The sequence below is a fragment of the Rhipicephalus sanguineus genome, chromosome 3 (genome assembly GCF_013339695.2).
Source record: "Rhipicephalus sanguineus isolate Rsan-2018 chromosome 3, BIME_Rsan_1.4, whole genome shotgun sequence".
NCBI classification, from domain to species: Eukaryota; Metazoa; Arthropoda; class Arachnida; order Ixodida; family Ixodidae; genus Rhipicephalus; species Rhipicephalus sanguineus.
The window spans coordinates 13767993-13787344 of record NC_051178.1 but is presented as its reverse complement, the minus strand read 5'-3'; the positions used below and the strand labels follow the sequence as shown (position 1 = coordinate 13787344).

General features: G+C 48.7%; 1 protein-coding gene across 2 annotated transcripts in view; it reads left to right on the top strand.

The window, feature by feature from the left end:
- The window catches only part of LOC119386457 (uncharacterized), a 300186-nt gene that overhangs the window by 27146 nt on the left and 253688 nt on the right, over positions 1-19352 (top strand). For both annotated transcript variants that reach the window (XM_037653742.2, XM_037653743.2), the window contains exon 2: positions 15747-15919. In XM_037653742.2, coding sequence (XP_037509670.1) covers positions 15747-15919 — 173 coding nt within the window. The remainder of the gene's footprint in view (positions 1-15746; positions 15920-19352) is intronic.

Below are 19352 nucleotides of genomic sequence, written 5' to 3'. Positions count from 1 at the left end.
TGCTACTCGCTGTCTGCTTCGCATGAAATCCATTTCCACAATGCGTGGGATCAGCCGAAGTTTTTATTTATTTATTTATTGATTTATCTATTTATTTACCTATTTAGGATACCCTCATTGCAAAGGCAATATAGATGGGAGTCGTTACATGATTAACATAACACAAAATGAGCAAATATGAAATTGCCGTAAAGAATGATAAGGCATTCTTGAATAGTTGGTGATTTGTGATGAAGTTTACATGGGGAGGAAGGTGATTTCACTGTTCTGATGTCGTTGGTAGAAAAGACAAAAAGGATGTTTGATCCCTCCGTCATAGGAGTCGGAATAACACGAATGTGAAGCGTGCCCTTGCAGTGAGTAACTGAATGTTTACTGTACATTGATATAAGAGAGATTGCACGATGTATATTGATGTCTGGCAGCTATAGCACAGTTTAACGTCGATGCACTTACTTTGATGATTGGTGGTACATCTTCATTCCGACGACTAACGTCCATGTTAAATGATTACACAAAACCTTGTGGTAGCTGTAGTAGCTAACGGTGAAAGCGTAATCAGAGAACCAGAAGAGCGATAGCCAGAAGAGCGTCGCATGTTGGAGGCAGAACTTGGTCGCCATCCCGCGGCCTGTTAAAATGTGATTGAACACCGCGTCCGGACTAGAGGGAAACGCAAAGCGCGTCGTGCCGCCGCGGTAGCCCGGCCGCGGGTTTTTCTCGGGGCGAGCGCGTCAGCGGGGAACGCGGTGTAACAGCCAGGTGAGGCAGGCGCGCGTCGCAGTTTGGATTAGTGTGATGCTATGAGCGAGGCCGACGCTTTTAAGGCGCGTTTACACTAGAGCGACACGACACCGATTTCGGTCTGCCGACTGTCGCCGGGAGTGCCTTTTGTCGTGTCGTCGTCCTATCTACACTGCTACGACGCCAACAGTCGGCCGATCGTCTGTGAAAAACGCCGTCCACGTCTTATCGTGCTCCCAGCCTTTCGTCGGCCGATTCTCTTGTCACACAGAAGGCGCGCACAGCGACAACGACTAAACTTGCTCGCAAAAGTTAAAAACCGGGGACCACCTGCAGCTCATTTAGGCCGTCCTCCCCCCTCTACCATTGTCCCTCTCGGTGTAGCGCCGCAGCCCCCGCCACCCCTTCCGATGTCGGGGGACGGGGGTGCACACAGACAAAGCGAAGCAAAGAAAAGACGTCGGAGGGGTGCGCACAATGCCCGTTCAAACGCTGCTGGGCTCTCGCGCGGGGAGATCTCCCCCTTCAACGCATGGGCAAGTTTTTAAGGCCGTCCTCCCTTTTCTACCATTGTCCCTCTCGGGGTGCGGACAGACAAAGGGAAGCAAAGAAAAGACGTCGGAGGGGTGCGCACGATGCCCATTGTCAAATGCCCGAGAATCTCGACGTTCGCACCAACGATATGGGCAAATTTTCGCTCGGCCACGGATTTCCCGACGACCTGCCGACGACCAGTCTGCTGATGCGTTTTGCTGGTGTTTTTGGTCTGCCATCATGTTATACTACTACGACATGCTGTCTTTGGAGGCGTCGGCGTTGTCGTCGGCCTAGTGCGACCAGGCGGTCGGGCGACATCGTCGGCGGGAGACTTGTCGGCCGACCGTCTGCGTCTGCCTCGTGTCTGCGTCGGTGTCGTGTCGCCCTAGTGTAAATGCGCTTTTACGACGCTTGGGCTAAGATCGCCCCCTCGCGGTGCGTTAAGGCATTGACATTGAACTTCTATTGAAAACGCGCCGAATGGAACGGATGTGTAACGCGTTGCAGATGTTAATCGCGGAGGCAACAGTAATGACGATTTACTTTACTTTACCGCTCCCAGAGGGCAACACCACCCCGCCGACCGGGAGAATGGTAGGTATAAAAGGCGCGTTTGTAAAGCCTCTAGAGTCCGTGATCGTGGCGCAGTGGATAGCGTGCCCGGCATCTGTTGTCGACGACCCAGCGGCCGTGGGTTCGATGCCCGTTGACGGAAGTTTTTTCTTTGCCATCTGAACGTGTAAATTTTTTCGACGTCATTTCCGTGACGGAAATACGTCACTGAAGTCTTGGTGGACCTCGGCATAAAACACTTTCGTGTTAAAAAAGGGTCAGTTCTGGAAAATGGAATACGTACCTTTTGTGCGCGATCTAACCGAGATGAAACATACTGAGACGTCAATATGAATTCGTCAGGGTGCTGTGGATCATGAAATATAGTGTGAAAGATGCTGAAACGAGATATCTTACGACGAGATGCAAGAGGTGATAGATCGAGGCTTGATTTTTATGGAAGATATGCTTGCTGATCTGTTGTAGTTGGAAATAACGAAAGGCTTAGAGTTATCTCGAGCTAAGTTTGCACGGCTTCGCTCCCGGACTGAGGCAACATATTCTTCCTTCCTCGACCCTGTACTCTAGCGCTCTGGTACCTTTCGATGCATTTAACCAACTAGCCCAAAAAGCCACAGTGACAAGCATATTCTAATTTTGGGCGAATCAATGTTTTGTTCATGGTTCATTTTAAGAATGAAGGTGCTTTTACGAAGTTACGACGCTGATGCCCCAGTATCCGATTGGCGTTGTTCTTCACATAAAAAATGTGAGATGCCCAAGACAGGTAGGTGTTACGTAATGTGAATGCCGAGGCATGCATACGAGAACACATTATCTAGACGAGTGTTAGCAAAGTAGCAAATAGGCGAAACATATGATGTTCAATATACGCACATGTTTCCATATCCGCGTGTCAAGTGGCCATCCAAGTGTTGCACCATTGGTTGCTGCCTGCAGTTTTGCGGCCAGGCAACCGGCCCCGATTTTGGCCATTGTATGGTCGGCGTTGTACCGGCCTTGCGACGGTGATCGGGAAGGTCGTCGGGGGCAGCCACTGTGCTCCTGTCGGCGAAGCCACGGGGCGGTACACATCGTTCTGGACGTGGCTCGTTGATGGTAATTCCGCGCAGACCCACCTCATGGTAGCGGCGGTAGGTGTGTAGGGATGGTCGATTAAAATGTTTAATCGATTAATCTCGTTCGTTAATTTAGCATGAACGTCACGTGGTCGTGACTTTGAGGAAGACAGCAGCCGGCGTGTTCAAGATGAATCTGTTTATTTGGCCGAACTTGTGGCCGCGAAATGAAAAGTCAAACCACCAAGGTAAATGTGAATGGTAGCGAAGCTTCAATAGAAGCCCATACGTTCAGAAAATGGCTGCTCATCAGCTGCTCATGGGGCTTAGCGCCATCTGTGTGAGGAGGGAACACTTCCGGCGGAAAAAAAAATAAAGCGGATGTGACGCAATATCCGGTAAAAAAGTGACGTCATTTTGTTGGCACTACCGCGACATTTGACCTCAAAATATTTTTCTTAGGCCCCTGATCACTAAGGACTTGCACTACGGCGAGCCGGCAAGCCCTTGGCGAATGCGCTTGAAGCCAGCGCTAGCTAAACTAATATCGACCCGTGACTAAACAGCGGTGTTTAAGTGTACCGTCGTGCAATCCGCCTTGGTTTTACCAGGAAACTTTATTTTTTGAGCTTTTATTCTGCGTGCGTGTCATCTTCCACAGCGTGAATAAAGTAGGCAGCAGCGTACCCCTCATGTTTACAGCGTTGCTTATTTGCTTCGCACATGCGCAGGGGACTTAAAGAGTGCATTGCATGTGTGCTTCAGTTCTAACGAGAAGAATGACGCCTGCTCACGCCAAAATTATGATATTTCAGTTTTATTCAATGGTCACAATAACGCAATTTAACACACCCTACACAATGAGCGACAAACGTCGTAATAAGTACAAAAAGTGCGTACACTACGTGCACTATGTTTTGCCTTTTGTTCCGATAAATTAACCTTACGTGTAACGTATCAAGACATGCGAATTGTAGCGCGACAGATAACTTAGCGATCTGCTCAACGATAACAGGAAATATAGTAGGCACCGCGTGTTCACGAAGGAAACCGGACAGCAGGAATATTGATCCATGACAATCCAGCAAGCACACTACTCCGAACCGTTGCCCCGGTGTCTTATCTAGAAGAGGGGGCTCGCCAGGCGTACGCGTGTTGCTATTGCATCCTTGGAACACCACATCGTTTCCGCGAGTACCGAGGAAAGTGTTCGGTGTGAAATGTTAGCTTCCTCGTGCCGTTGTTCGTTGAACACCGTAGCCAACACAATCACCGACGATGAAACGCACCTAGCAACTTCGCGCACACCAAAATCAAATTCTCGCCACAATAATGCACAGAACGCATGCAAGTGCGAAACACCAGAACACCTGAGGGGGCGTGTCGCCGCAGACGAACTTACGAGCGCGCCTTTCCATGCACCGCAAGGGCTGCACTGAAATGGCACTGAATGACAATGACGTGCGCCTCTCTTCAGGGGGTAAGAAACAGGTTTTTCGTGAGAATTAAACACTGTCGTACTATCTTGGCACATTGCACCTACTTAATATTGTTCGGCAAATAAATGTAATTTGTAAAACATAAAGATTTCTTTACCCTTGAATAAAACGTGGTTTTTCGCTATTAGTGTTTGTTCCCTCCCAACATAGTCGCGCTTCAATCGCAGCACCCATAACTCCCCTTGCTGGTGTCGTTGGCAATAGGTTCTGAAGCGCTTTTCGCCCGAAGCTTCGCGACCTATTTGAATCGACCTTGAAACTACAGCAATACACGCTGTACACTGATAGCGGCGAACAGGGCGTCGACCGTCGAAAAACTGCCCAAGGCTGGGATGCGCCGTTTTTTATAGTCATGCATCGAACTTTCCAGTCTTATCACTGGTTGTCGCGCAAGCACTGGAATAATCTAGACTATACGCGTCCTGCGCGCAATCTTAACAAAACGATCTACTACAATCGCGAAGCTTCTCGAACACTGCGCCGCGGTCAGCTATGAGCGTTGATAACCGTCCTTGCTGGTAAAACCCGAATACATCAAAATAAAAGAAGAAGCGGGCGTGGCATTGCCCCCCTCTGAAAAAGCATCGTCCCGATGCTTGCAACAGAACATGGAAGGAAAAAAAAAACAATTGCATACACAAATAAATTACAATAACAAAGGAAAAGTAGAGTACCCAGGTTCGCTGACGCGAAAACGTGGCTTAAGGCGCACGACATGGACGACTTCAGGTCGTGCGCGGCGTCGCTGGGAGTTCGTAATGCCGTCCGGGACGACCTCGTAGTCAAGAGTGCCGAGACGTCGAAGCACCTTGTATGGCCCGAAGTATCGCCGAAGAAGTTTCGAGAAGCATCTCGAACACTGCGCCGCGGTCAGCTTTGAGCGTTGATAACCGTCCTTTCTGGTCAAACCTGAATACACCAAAATAACAGAAGAAGCGGGCGTGGCACTTTCATTGATTATTTGATTTCTTTGTGGTGTTTTATTCGATTAATCGACATTTGCGATGGGTGCTTCAAAAAAGATATCTCGTTGTTCGTGAGGTATTGTTTGTGTTTGATCTCGACCGAAGTCTTTCTGTCAGACGCGCTAGAGATCACATGTGCCCATTTGCGCCTTCGTGAGAATTCGCACTTTCGCCCAACGGTTACAGGGGGCCCGTCGTCTTTGGGTGATGTTACGGATTGAAGGATCAGGGGCCATCATCCATGAACGATTCCGCCGCAGGTCGTATTTGCTCGAAGCCTGCCTGCTCGAGCGCACCGAAATCGGAGGCGTTGTCGGCTACCACACAGGTCGAAAAGACGCACCGGAAACATGCAGCGTGGCGAAATCCCGCGAAAGGCAAAGCAGAGACGAGGAGGAAGAGGAAGTAAATAAGACGCTCGCACTCGTAGGGACGCCATCTTTTCTCCGTTTGTACGTTAGATATTATGGAAGCCCTCGACAATGCCATAATTGCAGACGGACGTGATCTCTTTTTTGAGGTCACCCATGCGAGGTTGCACAGCGACATACTGGCCTCAAACAGACCACTTATTATTATTATTATTATTATTATTATTATTATTATTATTATTATTATTATTATTATTATTATTATTATTATTAATATTATTATTATTATTATTATCCACGTGGGAGCGGCCCGCGGCGCTGCCGCCTTGAACGGCTGCGGTGCTCCTCAGGACTATCTCAATCAAGTTCATTATCTGTCTGTTACCTGGTGTCTTACGTCCCAAAACCACGAGATGATTATTAGAGACCCCGTATTGGAGGGCCCCGGATCCTTCGACCACCTGGGCTTCTTTAATGTGCGCTTAAATCTAAGTACACGCCCCTCAAGCAATTTCGCTTCCACCGAAAAAGCTGCCGCCACAGCCAGGATTCGCGACCTTCGGGTCAGCAGTCGAGTACCGCAAAGACTAGACCACCGAGGAGCCCGAACTGTGAGCGTGTCTAATGTATCAGACCTTAGAACATAAAAACTAAAAAAGGAGAACTTTAAGGGTTGGTTTTTCTTTGTTAAGCATAAAGAAAAACATATATACCCCGTAAAGTGGACCGGGGGATGACCGCCGGTATAGCTCAGTTGGTAGATCATCGGACATGTTATTGGAAGGTCGTAGGTTCGGTCCCTGCCAGCGGCAAGTTACCTTTTCGTCCACTTTACTTTCTTCAGATTTCATCATAGTTACTAAAAATAACATCCCCTATACTTTCCTTGGCTTTTTTGTCTGTTATATCGTACAAGTTAGCGCAGCTCAGTTTGAGCATGAAGATTTGAGCCTTCATGAGCCTTCATGAACCTTCATGAGCCTTCATGAGCCTTCATGAAGGTTGAGCCCAGTTTGAGCCTTCATGCTCAACCTGAGCTGCGCTATACCAGTACGATATTGCAATGCACCAACTTGCCCAATCTGCAGTATTTGTCTGTTAGTTCGCATTAGAACGCATTGTATTTCGCGACTGTCCTCCTTTCGCGTAAGAGCAGAATACGGGGGCCTCTGAAGGCTGGCTGACGTGGGAGTGCAAGCATTAGTTGAAAGCTGCTTTTCTCCAGGGTCTGTTGGACCATTTTCATAATCCGCGAGTGCGCTTCCTTGAGCTGCATATTCGCCGAACCAAAGGCGGCACCTGTTGTGCTTCAAGTGGATACGAGGTCGTAGTTGCACGTGCTGGGGTTTGTCTATTTTGTGTGTTTATTTCAATAGAGCTGAGTCTACATTTTCCGTGTCATAGCGTAAGCAAACTGCGCTTGAACACGCTGTTTGCGGAAGTGACCAGACTAACTGCTATGAACTGGGCTAACTGCATCGCAGGAAAACTAGCTTTACAATCATGAAAAGGGTATATATACGCTATAAGGCGGACATTTTATTTGGGCTAGTGGGTATATATAGCATAATAAACAATATTATCATACTTCATCATCATATTTCATCACTATTTTCTCCCGTTGCATTTTTCCCAGCGCAGTGTAGGATGCCTGGTGGGCCACTCTCCTCAGGCCACTCTCCCTGCCTTCTAATATATTTTCCCTCTTTCATTCATTGGTAAACAATAATCTTTTATTTGCTCAGGAGTAACATATGACGGCAATAGAACCAGTCAAGAAATAAACAACGCATATTACAATGTGGCACCTCTTTGACCAATGTATAGTGCAGTTAAACAAGAAAATACATGGTTGATCCCTCCGTCATAGGAATTGGAATAACACGAAAGCAAAGCGTGCCCTTGCAGAAGTAACTGAATGTTTACTGTACATTGATATAAGAGAGTTTGCACAATGTATATTGATGTCTGGCAGCTATAGCACCGTTTAACGTGGATGTGCCCACTTTGATGATTGGTGGTACATCTCCATCCCGACGACTTATAACGTCACTGCTAAATAATTAAACAAACCCTTGTGGTAGCGTTAGTAGTTAACGGTGAAAGCGCAATCAGAGAACTAGGTGTGATAGCCAGACGTGCGTCGCATATTGGACGCAAAACTTGGTCGCTATCCCGTGGCATGTTAAAATGTGTTTGAACACCACGGCCGGTCTAGAGGGAAACGCAAAGCGCGTCGTGCCGCCCCTGTAGCCCGGCCGCGGTTTTTCTAGGGGCGAGCGCGTGAGCGGGGAACGCGGTGTTAAGCGAGGTGAGGCAGGCGCGCCTCGCTATGGCGTTGCAGAGCTATGAGCGAGGCCGACGCTTTTATGACGCTTGGCTAAGGTCGCCACCCCGCGGTGTGTTAAGGCATTGACAAAATTGAACTTCTATTGAAAACGTGCCGAATGGGAGGGACGTGTAACGCGTTGCAGGTGCTAATCGCGAAGGACACAGTAATGACGAATTACTTTACTTTACCGCTCCTAGAGGGCCACACCACCCCGCCGACCGGGAGAATGGTAGATATAAAAGGCGCGTTTGTAAAGCCTCTAGAGTCTGTGATCATGGCGCAGTGGACAGCGTGCCCGGCATTTGTTGTTGCGGACCGAGCGGTCGTGGGTTCGATGCCCATTGAGGGGACTTTTTTTCTTTGCCATCTGATTGCGTATATTTTTCGACGTCATTTCCGTGACGGAAATACGTCACTGAAGTCTTAATGGACCCCGGCATAAAACACTTTCGTATTAAAAAACAACCAGTAAAACCTGAGAGTTGCATACTAATATTATGTGGAGTTTTACGTCAGAAAACCACGATATGATTATGAGGGACGCCGAAATGGAGGGTTCCGGAAATTTAGGCAATGTGGTGTTCTTTAACGTTCACTACATTGCACAGCACACGGGCCTCTACCATTCTGCCTCCATCGAAATGCGACCGCCGTGGCCGGGTTCGAACCCGCTTCCTTCGGGTCAGCAGCCGAGAGCCGTAACCACTGAGCCGCCATGGCGGACCTGAGAGTTAAATAAAATACCTAAGAATGTTGCCATAGACACTGCAGGCGAAGAAAATCGCTAGTTTATCAAAGTCAAGGAGAGCTGAGTTTGTGCAATCAAACACAATGAAACAGCGTGGAGCCGAAAACGAACACAAACAAATTAAGCAACTAGACGATGCGTTAGCACGTCTGAAATCTACAAAAAACACCAAACTTCGCTGTTGAGCTTTGGCGCACCGCCTTGCTGCTTTCATTCAATAAAGCAATAGTGCCGAAAACACGCTGCAGGGACCAAGGAAGCGGTCCTGCGAAGAGGACGCAGCTTTTTGAACAAATAGGAATTAGCAACAGTCCAACATATTGAAACATAAAAATCGCTTTTGTAATTCGAAAGCGACCTGATTGTCAAGATAAATTACACAAAAGATCTTGGCTATGCAGCGAGATACCGATAACTTACCGGAAGAGGCGGATTGGTGCCTTCGGGAACGGGGTATTCAACATTGTAATTTTAGTCATGACCATTTTTCTTCGGAGGATGACTCTTTGGCACATTAGTAAAGTGGGCGAGAAGCAGGTAATATCTAAAGAGTTTCCGCAGCTGGCTTCGAGTAATGCTTACCACCTGTATCACACATCGCAGTCGTCGTTTCTTAATCTTCTGTGAACAATTTCCACCGTGGTCCTCTTGCGATTGCTCGCCATTATTAGATGACAAAGAAAACAGTATACACAACAAAATGCCATAATAGCGCAATATAGCAAGTAAGCATCACTGCACTTCGCCGACGGTTAACCAGCACACGATATAAGAAAGGGGGGGGGGGGTTGCCGTAATAATATTAATATCTGGGGTTTAACGTCGCAAACGCACGATATAATTATTAGAGACGCCATAGTGGAGGGCTCCGGCAATTTCGACCACCTGGGGTTCTTTCACGTGCACCTAAATCTAAGTCCACGGGCCTCAAACATTTTCGCCTCCATCGAAAAAGCAGCAGCCCGGGCCGGGATTCGATCCCGCGACCTTCGGGTCAGCAGCCGAGCGCCATAACCACTAGACCACTGTGGCGGGGTGGGGTTGCCGTAATCGATTAAAACTCTTCGAATAATGCATTTCATGTGCACAATGATTGACATGCGACGCCCTTGCGGCGCTCGCGTCCGGTTCGCAAGCGTGGTATACCTCAAAACTGGTATTTGGTCACGTGACTGTATGACGAATATAACTGGCAGGCGGTAACATGAAAATCATGACATGCATGTCGTGTAGGCATTGATTTACATGTCATGCTCATGGTGCCCTCGGGGCCGTTTCGCTAGCTTGATAGACACCAAAATTGGTATTACGTGACGTGACTGTACGACGGACATAAACGACAGGCGGTAACATGACAATCATGACATACATGTAGTGCAGGGCATGCTTCACATGCGAGCCTCATGGGCTGCTCGCGGCCGTTTCGCTAGCTTGACATACACCAACATTGGCATTGTTCGACGCGACTGTATGATGAACACAAATCACAGATGGTAGCATAACAATCACGACATGCCTTTCATGTACAGCATGATTTACATGCCACGCTCATAGTGCGCTTACGGCCGAGTTTGGTATACACTGGTACTGCGTGACGTGACTGTATGATGAACATAAATGAGAGGTCGTAACATGCATATACTAACATGCATGCCATGTACGGCACGATTCACATGACACTGTCTTGGCGCGCTTCCGGACGTTTCGTTAACTGGATATACACCAGAATTGGTGCAGCATGACATGAGTGCGTGAAAAATGTAAACGACAGGACACGCATTGCATGTACAAGAATATACGTTTCATTATATTAAAGATTCTACATGCATGAATGCATGACAAACATGCCATATATAGTGAACTAGATGTCATGATATGAATGTCTTCATTTGACTCAAAGGCAAACAATATTAATGAGAACTAACAGACAGCAATGCCAAGGAAAGTATAGGGGGTGGTAATTGTAGTAATTAGAATATCAATGTGAAGAAAGTAAAGTGAACGAAAAGATAACTTGCCGCCGGCAGGGGCCGAACCTGCGACCTTCGAATAACGCGTCCGATGCCCTACCACTGAGCTACGGCGGCGGTCATCTCCCCGTCCACTTTGTAGGGTATATATGTGGATTGAAACTTAGGAGTGTCAGTCAGCGCCAGTCGCAGCCATGGCGGCGAGTGTGGAACACTCTTTTTTCTGCCTTTTTGGCGTCACGTAGCACGTGATCTATATACGAGCAGGCAGCTGACCAATAATCCCTCGCATACTACCTGAAGGCATCATGTCTGCCAGAACGAGACCCTCGCTATGAAAGAAGGAAAGATTACTTTAAAAGGGACCCTGAAACGGTTTTGAGGATTTTGTACGAACACATTGAGCCGGTAGAGCAAGTCCTAAGGGTCATTTACAGACCGATTTAAGCTCTGTGCGTAAACTCTGTAATTTATTACAAGGTTTTAAAGCTGCGAATCGCCACCGATCACAGCGGCTCAGCCAAACGCGTTTTCAAACCGCCCATTTCCAGTGCGCGTCGTCATGGATGCGCGACGTCACGCCGGCGGCTGATCTGATTGGATATGACCAGTCCACGTCACTAAACCTCATGTGGGCAGCGAGCGTCGTCTGCCTGTGTAACAACGTGCTCCGTGTTGACGTGAGCTGAGCTAGTGTTTATCTCGAGGGTTCTTTATCTGGGAAACAATGAATTGCCCTAGCCGTGTTGTGTACCACATACCTAGCAATTTCTAGCAATTGGTGACTTGTAAAGCTGCGACATCGTGCAATGTTCGTGAGGCACCTGGCGAGCGGAATCCCTTCAGCTCGTCGCTGCAATGAGCGTCGCGCTCTCGCTATCTGTTCAATGCCACGATCCACGTTTTTGTGGCTGTAACTTCGCCCCTGAAGACACAAACACATTGCTCGAGTTTACGCTTATCGCTGATCGTTCTCGAATTACTTTTGTTTGTCCGCACGCCTTTGCAGATTGTCGCCGTACAGGAGAATAAAATAAGATCTGCTCGTAGTGTGGCGGCACCTGTCGGAGCAGATATCAACCACTCCGCGAGCTTCGTCTTTGTTGGGCCTCCGAGATTGCGCGCAATATCTGAGGCCATGACTGAGCGAAGCTCAAACCGTCGAGTGCGCTCATGAGAGCGCTGCGATCGCCGGCGATGCCAGGGTGTCTGTGAGTTGAGGGTGCAAAGGCAGTGGTGAGGAGGAGGCTATAGATATAAATTCCGTAGCGACCTTGGTACACGGTGCATCGCCTAATCTCTGGTGCGAATGATTTGGGGATGCTCCTGCCTAAACGCTGACAAAACTTCAAAAATCCGTTTCAGGGTCTCTTTAAGGGCTCGTTTTTCTTTCTTAGACACAATAATAATGAGAACTAACATACAGCAATGCCATGGAAAGTATAGGGGGTGGTAATTGTAGTAATTAGAATATAATAATAATATCTCGGGTGTAACGTCCCAAAACCACGATATGATTATGAGAGACGCCGTAGTGGAGGGCTCCGGAAATTTCGACCACCTGGGGTTCTTTATCGTGCACCTAAATCTACGTACACGGGCCTCAAACATTTTCGCCTCCATCGAAAATGCAGCCGCCGCGGCCGGGATTCGATCCCGCGACCTTCGGGTCAGCAGTCGAGCGCCATAACCACTAGACCACCGTGGCGGGGTAATTAGAATATAAATGTGAAGAAAGTAAAGTGGACGAAAAGATAACTTGCCGCCGGCAGGGACCGAACCTGCGACCTTCGAATAACGCGTCCGATGCTCTACCACTGAGCTACGGCGGCGGTCATCTCCCCGTCCACTTTGTAGGGTATATATGTGGATTGAAACTTAGGAGTGTCAGTCAGCGCCAGTCGAAGCCATGGCGGCGAGTGTGGAACACTCTTTTTTTCTGCCTTTTTGGCGTCACGTAGCACGTGATCTGTATACGAGCAGGCAGCTGATCAATAATCCCTCGCATACTACCTGAAGGCATTATGTCTGCCAGAACGAGACCCTCGCTATGAATGAAGGAAAAGATTATTTTAAGGGCTCGTTTTTCTTTGCTAGACACAATATTAATGCGAACTAACAGACAGCAATGCCAAGGAAAGTATAGGGGGTGGTAATTGTAGTAATTAGAATATAAATGTGAAAAAAGTAAAGTGGACGAAAAGATAACTTGCCGCCGGCAGGGACCGTTCTCACTGTATGTGTAGATGAACATAAGATGCACAACTGCGGACGCTATACAGACGCACGACACTTTACGACACATGAAAATGAACTTAAAAAGAAAACACACAAGCTGAGTCATTGCGTGAGAAAAATCTCACCGGGGAAAAGGAACGCCTGATGCGGGATACACCTTCGAAGATGGAGCTTCGACAACGCAGCTATCGCAGCGGCTTAGCGTGGTATGGTGCAGCTCCATGGAGTGGACGTCCAGACGTGAAGCCAAGCGAAGCAGCGCACTCCGACCCTTGGCATCCGCCAGACACTCGGGAGGACACCCGACAGTGCTGCTGGCTTCGACAATTTTTCATGCCCCCCAGAAAGGAACACTCGGGACTACGGCCGAACGTGCTGCTGGCTGAGAGCACCCTCCACCCCGAGGGAAGGTCACCGTGGCTACAGCGTTGCTCTTCACGCGCCCTGCTGTCGCGCCAAATTCCAGATAATTTCAGATGCGAAGCATCTCTTGCTCGGGGGTATGTCCCGCGGCATGGTAGTCCGTACTCCCACTACGCATGCGCAAGTCTCCTCCTTCCCTCTCTCCAACAGCTGCGCGTTACTCTCTCCACTTCTCTCACAGCAGCTGCTTGCGCTTGCTTCTCCTGCGTTCTTGCTTCTGCTCTCGCGGCGCATGCGCTACTCTCCTCCTCTAGTCTCCTCTCCTTGAAAAGGTAGAGCGCTGCGCGCGTTCTTGCTTCGGTTGACTCCTATGAAATGCGGGCTCGACATGCCGAAATTCTCTCCTGCGCAGCGCCAAGATGAGCGCCAGCGCATGCGCGTCCCCTTCCCCTCTCTCTCTCCTCTTCTACGCCGCCTCCCTCTCGCGCGCCTGTAGACCGCGTTCCCCGCTCGCCCTGTGAGAATTAACGGCCAGGCTAGAGGGAACGCACGACGCGCGTTGTGTTCCTCTTCGCGTGGAACGCGAAGAGGAACACGTTCCACGCGAAGAATTACACCATCTCTCACTTTAATGAGAGATGGTGTAATTTTTTTCTGGATCACGTGTCACCATCCGTCGTCGTGGCTTCTGCGTTGCGTTGTTACGTTGTTGATCTATTTTGAAACGTGTAGGGTCTTATCATTCGGGTATCCGAGACGTCGCCACAGGCACCCAAGGCACAACGAGACCGTTTGCACACAACATTTAATGCACTCGCTGAAAACGAGCCCACATAACACTGACAATCATGCATTATTGATCTGCGAAGGCAAAGTTCTACCTAACACTTCCTGAGTATTGTCGAGGGACGAGGCACGAACGCTGGTCTCACAAAGGTCCATGATGGTTGACAAGCCTTGGAGTGGAGCGCGTTGGAAAGTGCGGAACAGCCTCTCAAGACTGCTCGTTTAAGTGAAGGCACCGACGCCGTAACCGCGTCCCGGCCGGACACCTACGCCAGGGCTGGCGCCCGAAGCCCGAGAAGTCAACGTATCCACGGGCACAGGACGTCTCGCGGCAGGAACACGTCAGAGACGCGCGGCCATTGTCAGCCAGTACGTGGCAGGTCACTCCGGGCTAATGCGGCCACCATTACTCGGGTTCTGAACTCGGGTTCCGCGACTGCAGCACTTCCAAGCGTTCTTTGATTGATAGAGGGCTACGTTCGTTCATTGTAGAAGCCTTGATGCTATTGGATGGACGCGCATTAAAACACGCCACTGACGAGTTCATCATCGAGCGTGAAGCCCTGTACAATGCGGTTATAAACAAACGCAGCCGTGTATCAAAGAACGCTTGGAAGCACTGGAGTAGTGACGCGCAAGCGCGCGTCAATTTACAGTTGGCGCGTTTAACGCGCTTTTGTTTTTTCGGAAAAAAACAACCCGGCAGACTTCACCACAAAATAAATGCTTGATTCTAGCATTACGCCAGGCAGCCTGCCGTTTCATGGTATTGCTTAACCGATTCGAACAAGAAGAACAATTAGCTAATAAAGCCGATTAATTAATTAGTGCTTAGCAATGAAAAAAATTACAGGCTGTATGTGCACATGACTACCACTAATTTAATATAGCAGGTAGAACTTTCTTAAAGCGCATGGTCTTTTTTTTATATGCTTCGTCCGAATGAGCTAGAATACCACGTACATCTTACATAGCAAGCATCTCGTGCTAGCATGTAAAAGGATCCCGTGCTAGCAAATCTCAGTGTTCCACACATGTTGTGGTGGCTAGAAGTGGCGCAGGCTAACACTGCCAGGACCTCCCGTACATAAATACCGAGTAACACGGGTGGGACAACGAGCGCCGTTGTAGTGATTCATTAAGTGCCACAAGAACGAGCTTTCTTCATCATTTTACTCGCGCTGTAACATAATGAACTAGCACCACCTAGCGCAGTTCACTGTACTCGTAATTGTTTCGGTAGAGCAGCTCCCGCGTTATTCCAAGTTTGTAGTTCGGTCGCTGCGGACGGCAAGTTGTTTTTTCGTTCAATTTTATTCATTTCAAATTACGTCCTATTTACCACATCACTTTGAAGCTTATAAATAACCTGCCCCGTGCTTCATGGGCTTCATTAGTTTGCCTCTAAGAAAGAAACCGTCCCTTCTTTCGTTATTTGTATTGGGAGTGTATGTTGAAAGTAAAGCGGTATCCGTGATATAACTCGCAGTTACCATCGCCGTCCAAGAGGAAACCGAGCCGACTTCAAGAAATAGTACTGATGAACTCTTTATGAAACGCAGAGTGGGGCCTTCCCCTGGTGGTGGCTGCGAAGCACGTGGTGCCACTATGGGTAGCCGGCGCGGCTGGCTTCTTGGCCGTGGTGCTGGCCCACTCACCCCTGTCGCCACTGCCCGTGCCGCCGCTGCCGCACGCTCCCGTCGGTCGGTTCCCGCCCAAGCAGACGGTGCTCAAGGTAGGAGTGCCACGACGACCCATAGATCTACTGCGTTGGGAGCACATGTGGAAGCTTTCCTTTTTGACTGGGACTTCGGCTAGAACAGCTGAACGTGTCTTCCATCGACGCAAGCCGCGCCTAATAAGTGGAACCTTCGCTAATGCTTGCCCTTAGCGCTGTGTCCTGTCTTGCTCTGTCGTCGTCTGTGTGATTTTTTGCGCTAGTGTTCAGAGTTATAGACTACAAACTAGCCCACCAGTCTGTCCTTTTAGTGTAAGTATATTCAGTAAGTAAAATACTAGTTAAAGATATTCGGACACCGACCAACTGATTTAAAAACGAATGCATTGACGTTCCATCGTACTCTCAACTTTATTCAGTAAGTAAAGTGCGGCCACCATACGGCGATAGCCACAGGGGCCGTGTATAGTTACTGTGTACGCTGCCTTTAGGTAAGTAGCATATACAGTAACTCTAGGGCCGTGCTGTATGGAGCGGCATCTCTAGTCAACAAACGCGCGCGCGTGCGAGAGACGCCATGGGCTGTCCAAACCCGTTTCGCGCTGGGGAACGTTGGTTCAGACAACGCCCTTGGCTATATTCTAGGAACGTTAGCTTGAGGTGCAAAACGTAATCAAAAGAACACGATTTCATTGCACCTACAAACGATAGTACACACAGCTATCGTTATTAAGATTCACGATACAGGGTGCGTCTTCGAAAAGTACCAATAAATGAATGCGTGGTTCCCGAGAAAGAAGTACAACTTTTTTCATGATTATGTGCGATACATATCCACAAATGCCAAATTGGCACCAATTTGCGGCTCGTTACCATAAATTTACTAATGATCTGTTTGATCACATAACGCCAGTTATTTTACTAATGATCTGTTTAATCACCTGACCACGCTCAGAGTAGGAATTGTTGAAGCGTTTCTCACAACGACAGCCATCTGCGCTCTTTAAAGCCCCTCCCCCCGAAACAACCTCTGAAAATGCGAATGATGAGCGCGTTCTTTTCTCATGGCGTCTTTTCGGCACAATTCTTCACGTGACGCCACGAGGAAATAAGCTCTCGATCAGGTCCACGTACGTGGAGTATCGGTCGTGAATGGCCTTGCACACCCTGCCTTGCTATGCACGTTCTGCCTTGTCTCGCGCGGCTATCATGCGCGATCAGCTGATTTCCCTTCGTTCGGTACATCTGCGACAGCGCAAGCGCAGATAACAGTGTGTGGCCAAAAAGCGTTAAGTCCTGATAGCCTCAACGCTTATAGAGACATTATTCACGTGTTTCGTGAAGAAATAGTGACGCTGAGGAGAGAGCGACTGCAAGAGGTGTACTGAAGGCGAGGAAGAAACCACATTCTGGTCTTTTTAACTCAGAGTGGTTTAGGGGGCCCTTTAAATGCTTTTCCCACTCGGCTAAATGTTCTGTGTCGGCAGGCACGCTGAGTAATGAGACCCACTCGTATGTCTCGTGCACTATGGGACAAAATGTCGTTACGCCTGCTTTTCTGCGACGAAATCGCGGTTCCGTGAAATGAAACAAGTGCCAACCGCGCGCATAGAAGGCAATGACGTGCGGTGACACTTCTTTCTCGAAAGCCACAACGCCCACGCTTACGAACGCGCATCCGAAGCGCGCTTGATGCGCCGCTCGGTTGCACGGTCCCAAAGGGCGTCGCCGTCTAGTGGCCTCCGGCGGCAGGCATTACCGGCCGTGCCAGCGTCTCCCATTGGAAGCACTCGGCGGTCGGCACACTAGTAAGTATATTCTAGGCACTGTACGAGGATCTCGAGTTTACCCTATCCTGCGCGAGCTAGTTGCGTTTTATCATGGCAAACTTGTTAATTTCCTCATTCCATCTAACCGACTCTGCGTTCCTCGAGTGCGTTTCCCACCCGTTGGTAGCCATTGTTTTGCTCTTACTGCGTTGTCTGCTCTACGTATTACGTGGCCAGCCCAGGTCTGTTTCTTTCGCTTGAGTAGCATGTCTGCAACCGCTCTTTGTTCCCTGACCCATTCTGCCGTCCTCCGATCCTTTAATGTTAGCCCTGTCATTTTACGTTCCATTGCACGCTGCGTGGTCCTGAACTTATCCTCTAGACGCTCAGTCATCCTCCATGTCTCAGTCCCATATGTTAGAACTGGTAGTAAGCATTAACTGTACACTTGTCCCTTTGATGACAGTGGCAGATTTCCCGACATTATTTGGGAGTGCCTGCCAAATGCGCTCCAGCTTATTCATATTCTTCGATAAATTTCGCCTTTGTGATTCGGTTCCCCTGTTAGTAGTGGTCCGAGGTACCGGCCCGTAGCCAGGGGGTGAGGGCTTAGAGGTCCGGGCCCGCCACCCCCCCCCCCCCAAAAAAAAATTTTTGTGCAGTAGGTGTTTTTACCAAAAATAACTAATGAAAATAGGTGTTTTTGCCAAAGAGGTAAGTGCCCCCCCCCCCCGAAAAAAATTGCTGGCTACGGGCCTGCCGGGGTATATGTATACACTCCCATGTATGGTTTTCAATGATGAACTCTTTCTCTTTTGCCGTGCTATTCAGCATTATCTTTGTCTTCATCGTATTCATTTTTAGGCCTACATTAACCCTTTGTCGGTTTAATTCCTCAATACCTTTTTTTTAATTAGTTGCTACTGTCACTGAAGAGTACGAGTTCATCTGCAAAGTCGTAGGTTGTTGAGCCCTTATCTGTTAACGTTGATTCCTGTTTCTTCCCAGTCTAGCTGTTTAAATACTTGCACCAAGCACGCAGCGAACAACATTGGAGATATTGGAGCTCCTTGTCCGACTCCTGTTATTTCCCGTAATTTTATCGCTTTTTATGTGTGGTGAGGTAAAGTAGCTGTGCACTCTCGGTAGATGTCGACTAAGGTATTGACATTGAATTTAGGTACTCTTTGTCGACTTAGTGTCTTTAAGACTGCAGGTATCTCTAATGAGTCGAATGCCTTTTCGTAGTCTCTGAAGGCTGTGGGGTCTGAATGAACCGCTCTCATGGAACACAGTAGAGGCTGTCGAGCAAACGAACACGTTTACTTTTGTTGAACCATATTACAACGGCGGGCTCGCCAGCCGAATCTAATAACTAGTAAAATGAGAAATATTCCAACACAACACACAGAGACCATAACACACACAAACAGATGCAATGCACCGCGAATACGGCGTTGCCGACGTTCGACTCACCGCGCCAGTCCACGGGTCCGAGCCGCGCTATCGCCTCACGGACCCGCGCGCGAAAGACGTTCGTCCATGCAGGGTTGCCAAGTTTGGCTACTTTGCGCCAATTTTGCAGATTTTTTGGGGCCGGTGGAATCAAAAAACGATTTGGCTACGTGGCTACTTCTTGGTTACTTTTGTCTTCGCTCGACGTTAACCAAATATTATTGTCTGATGGTGTAGCAGCCGCCCCCGTTCGAGAACACGGTGTC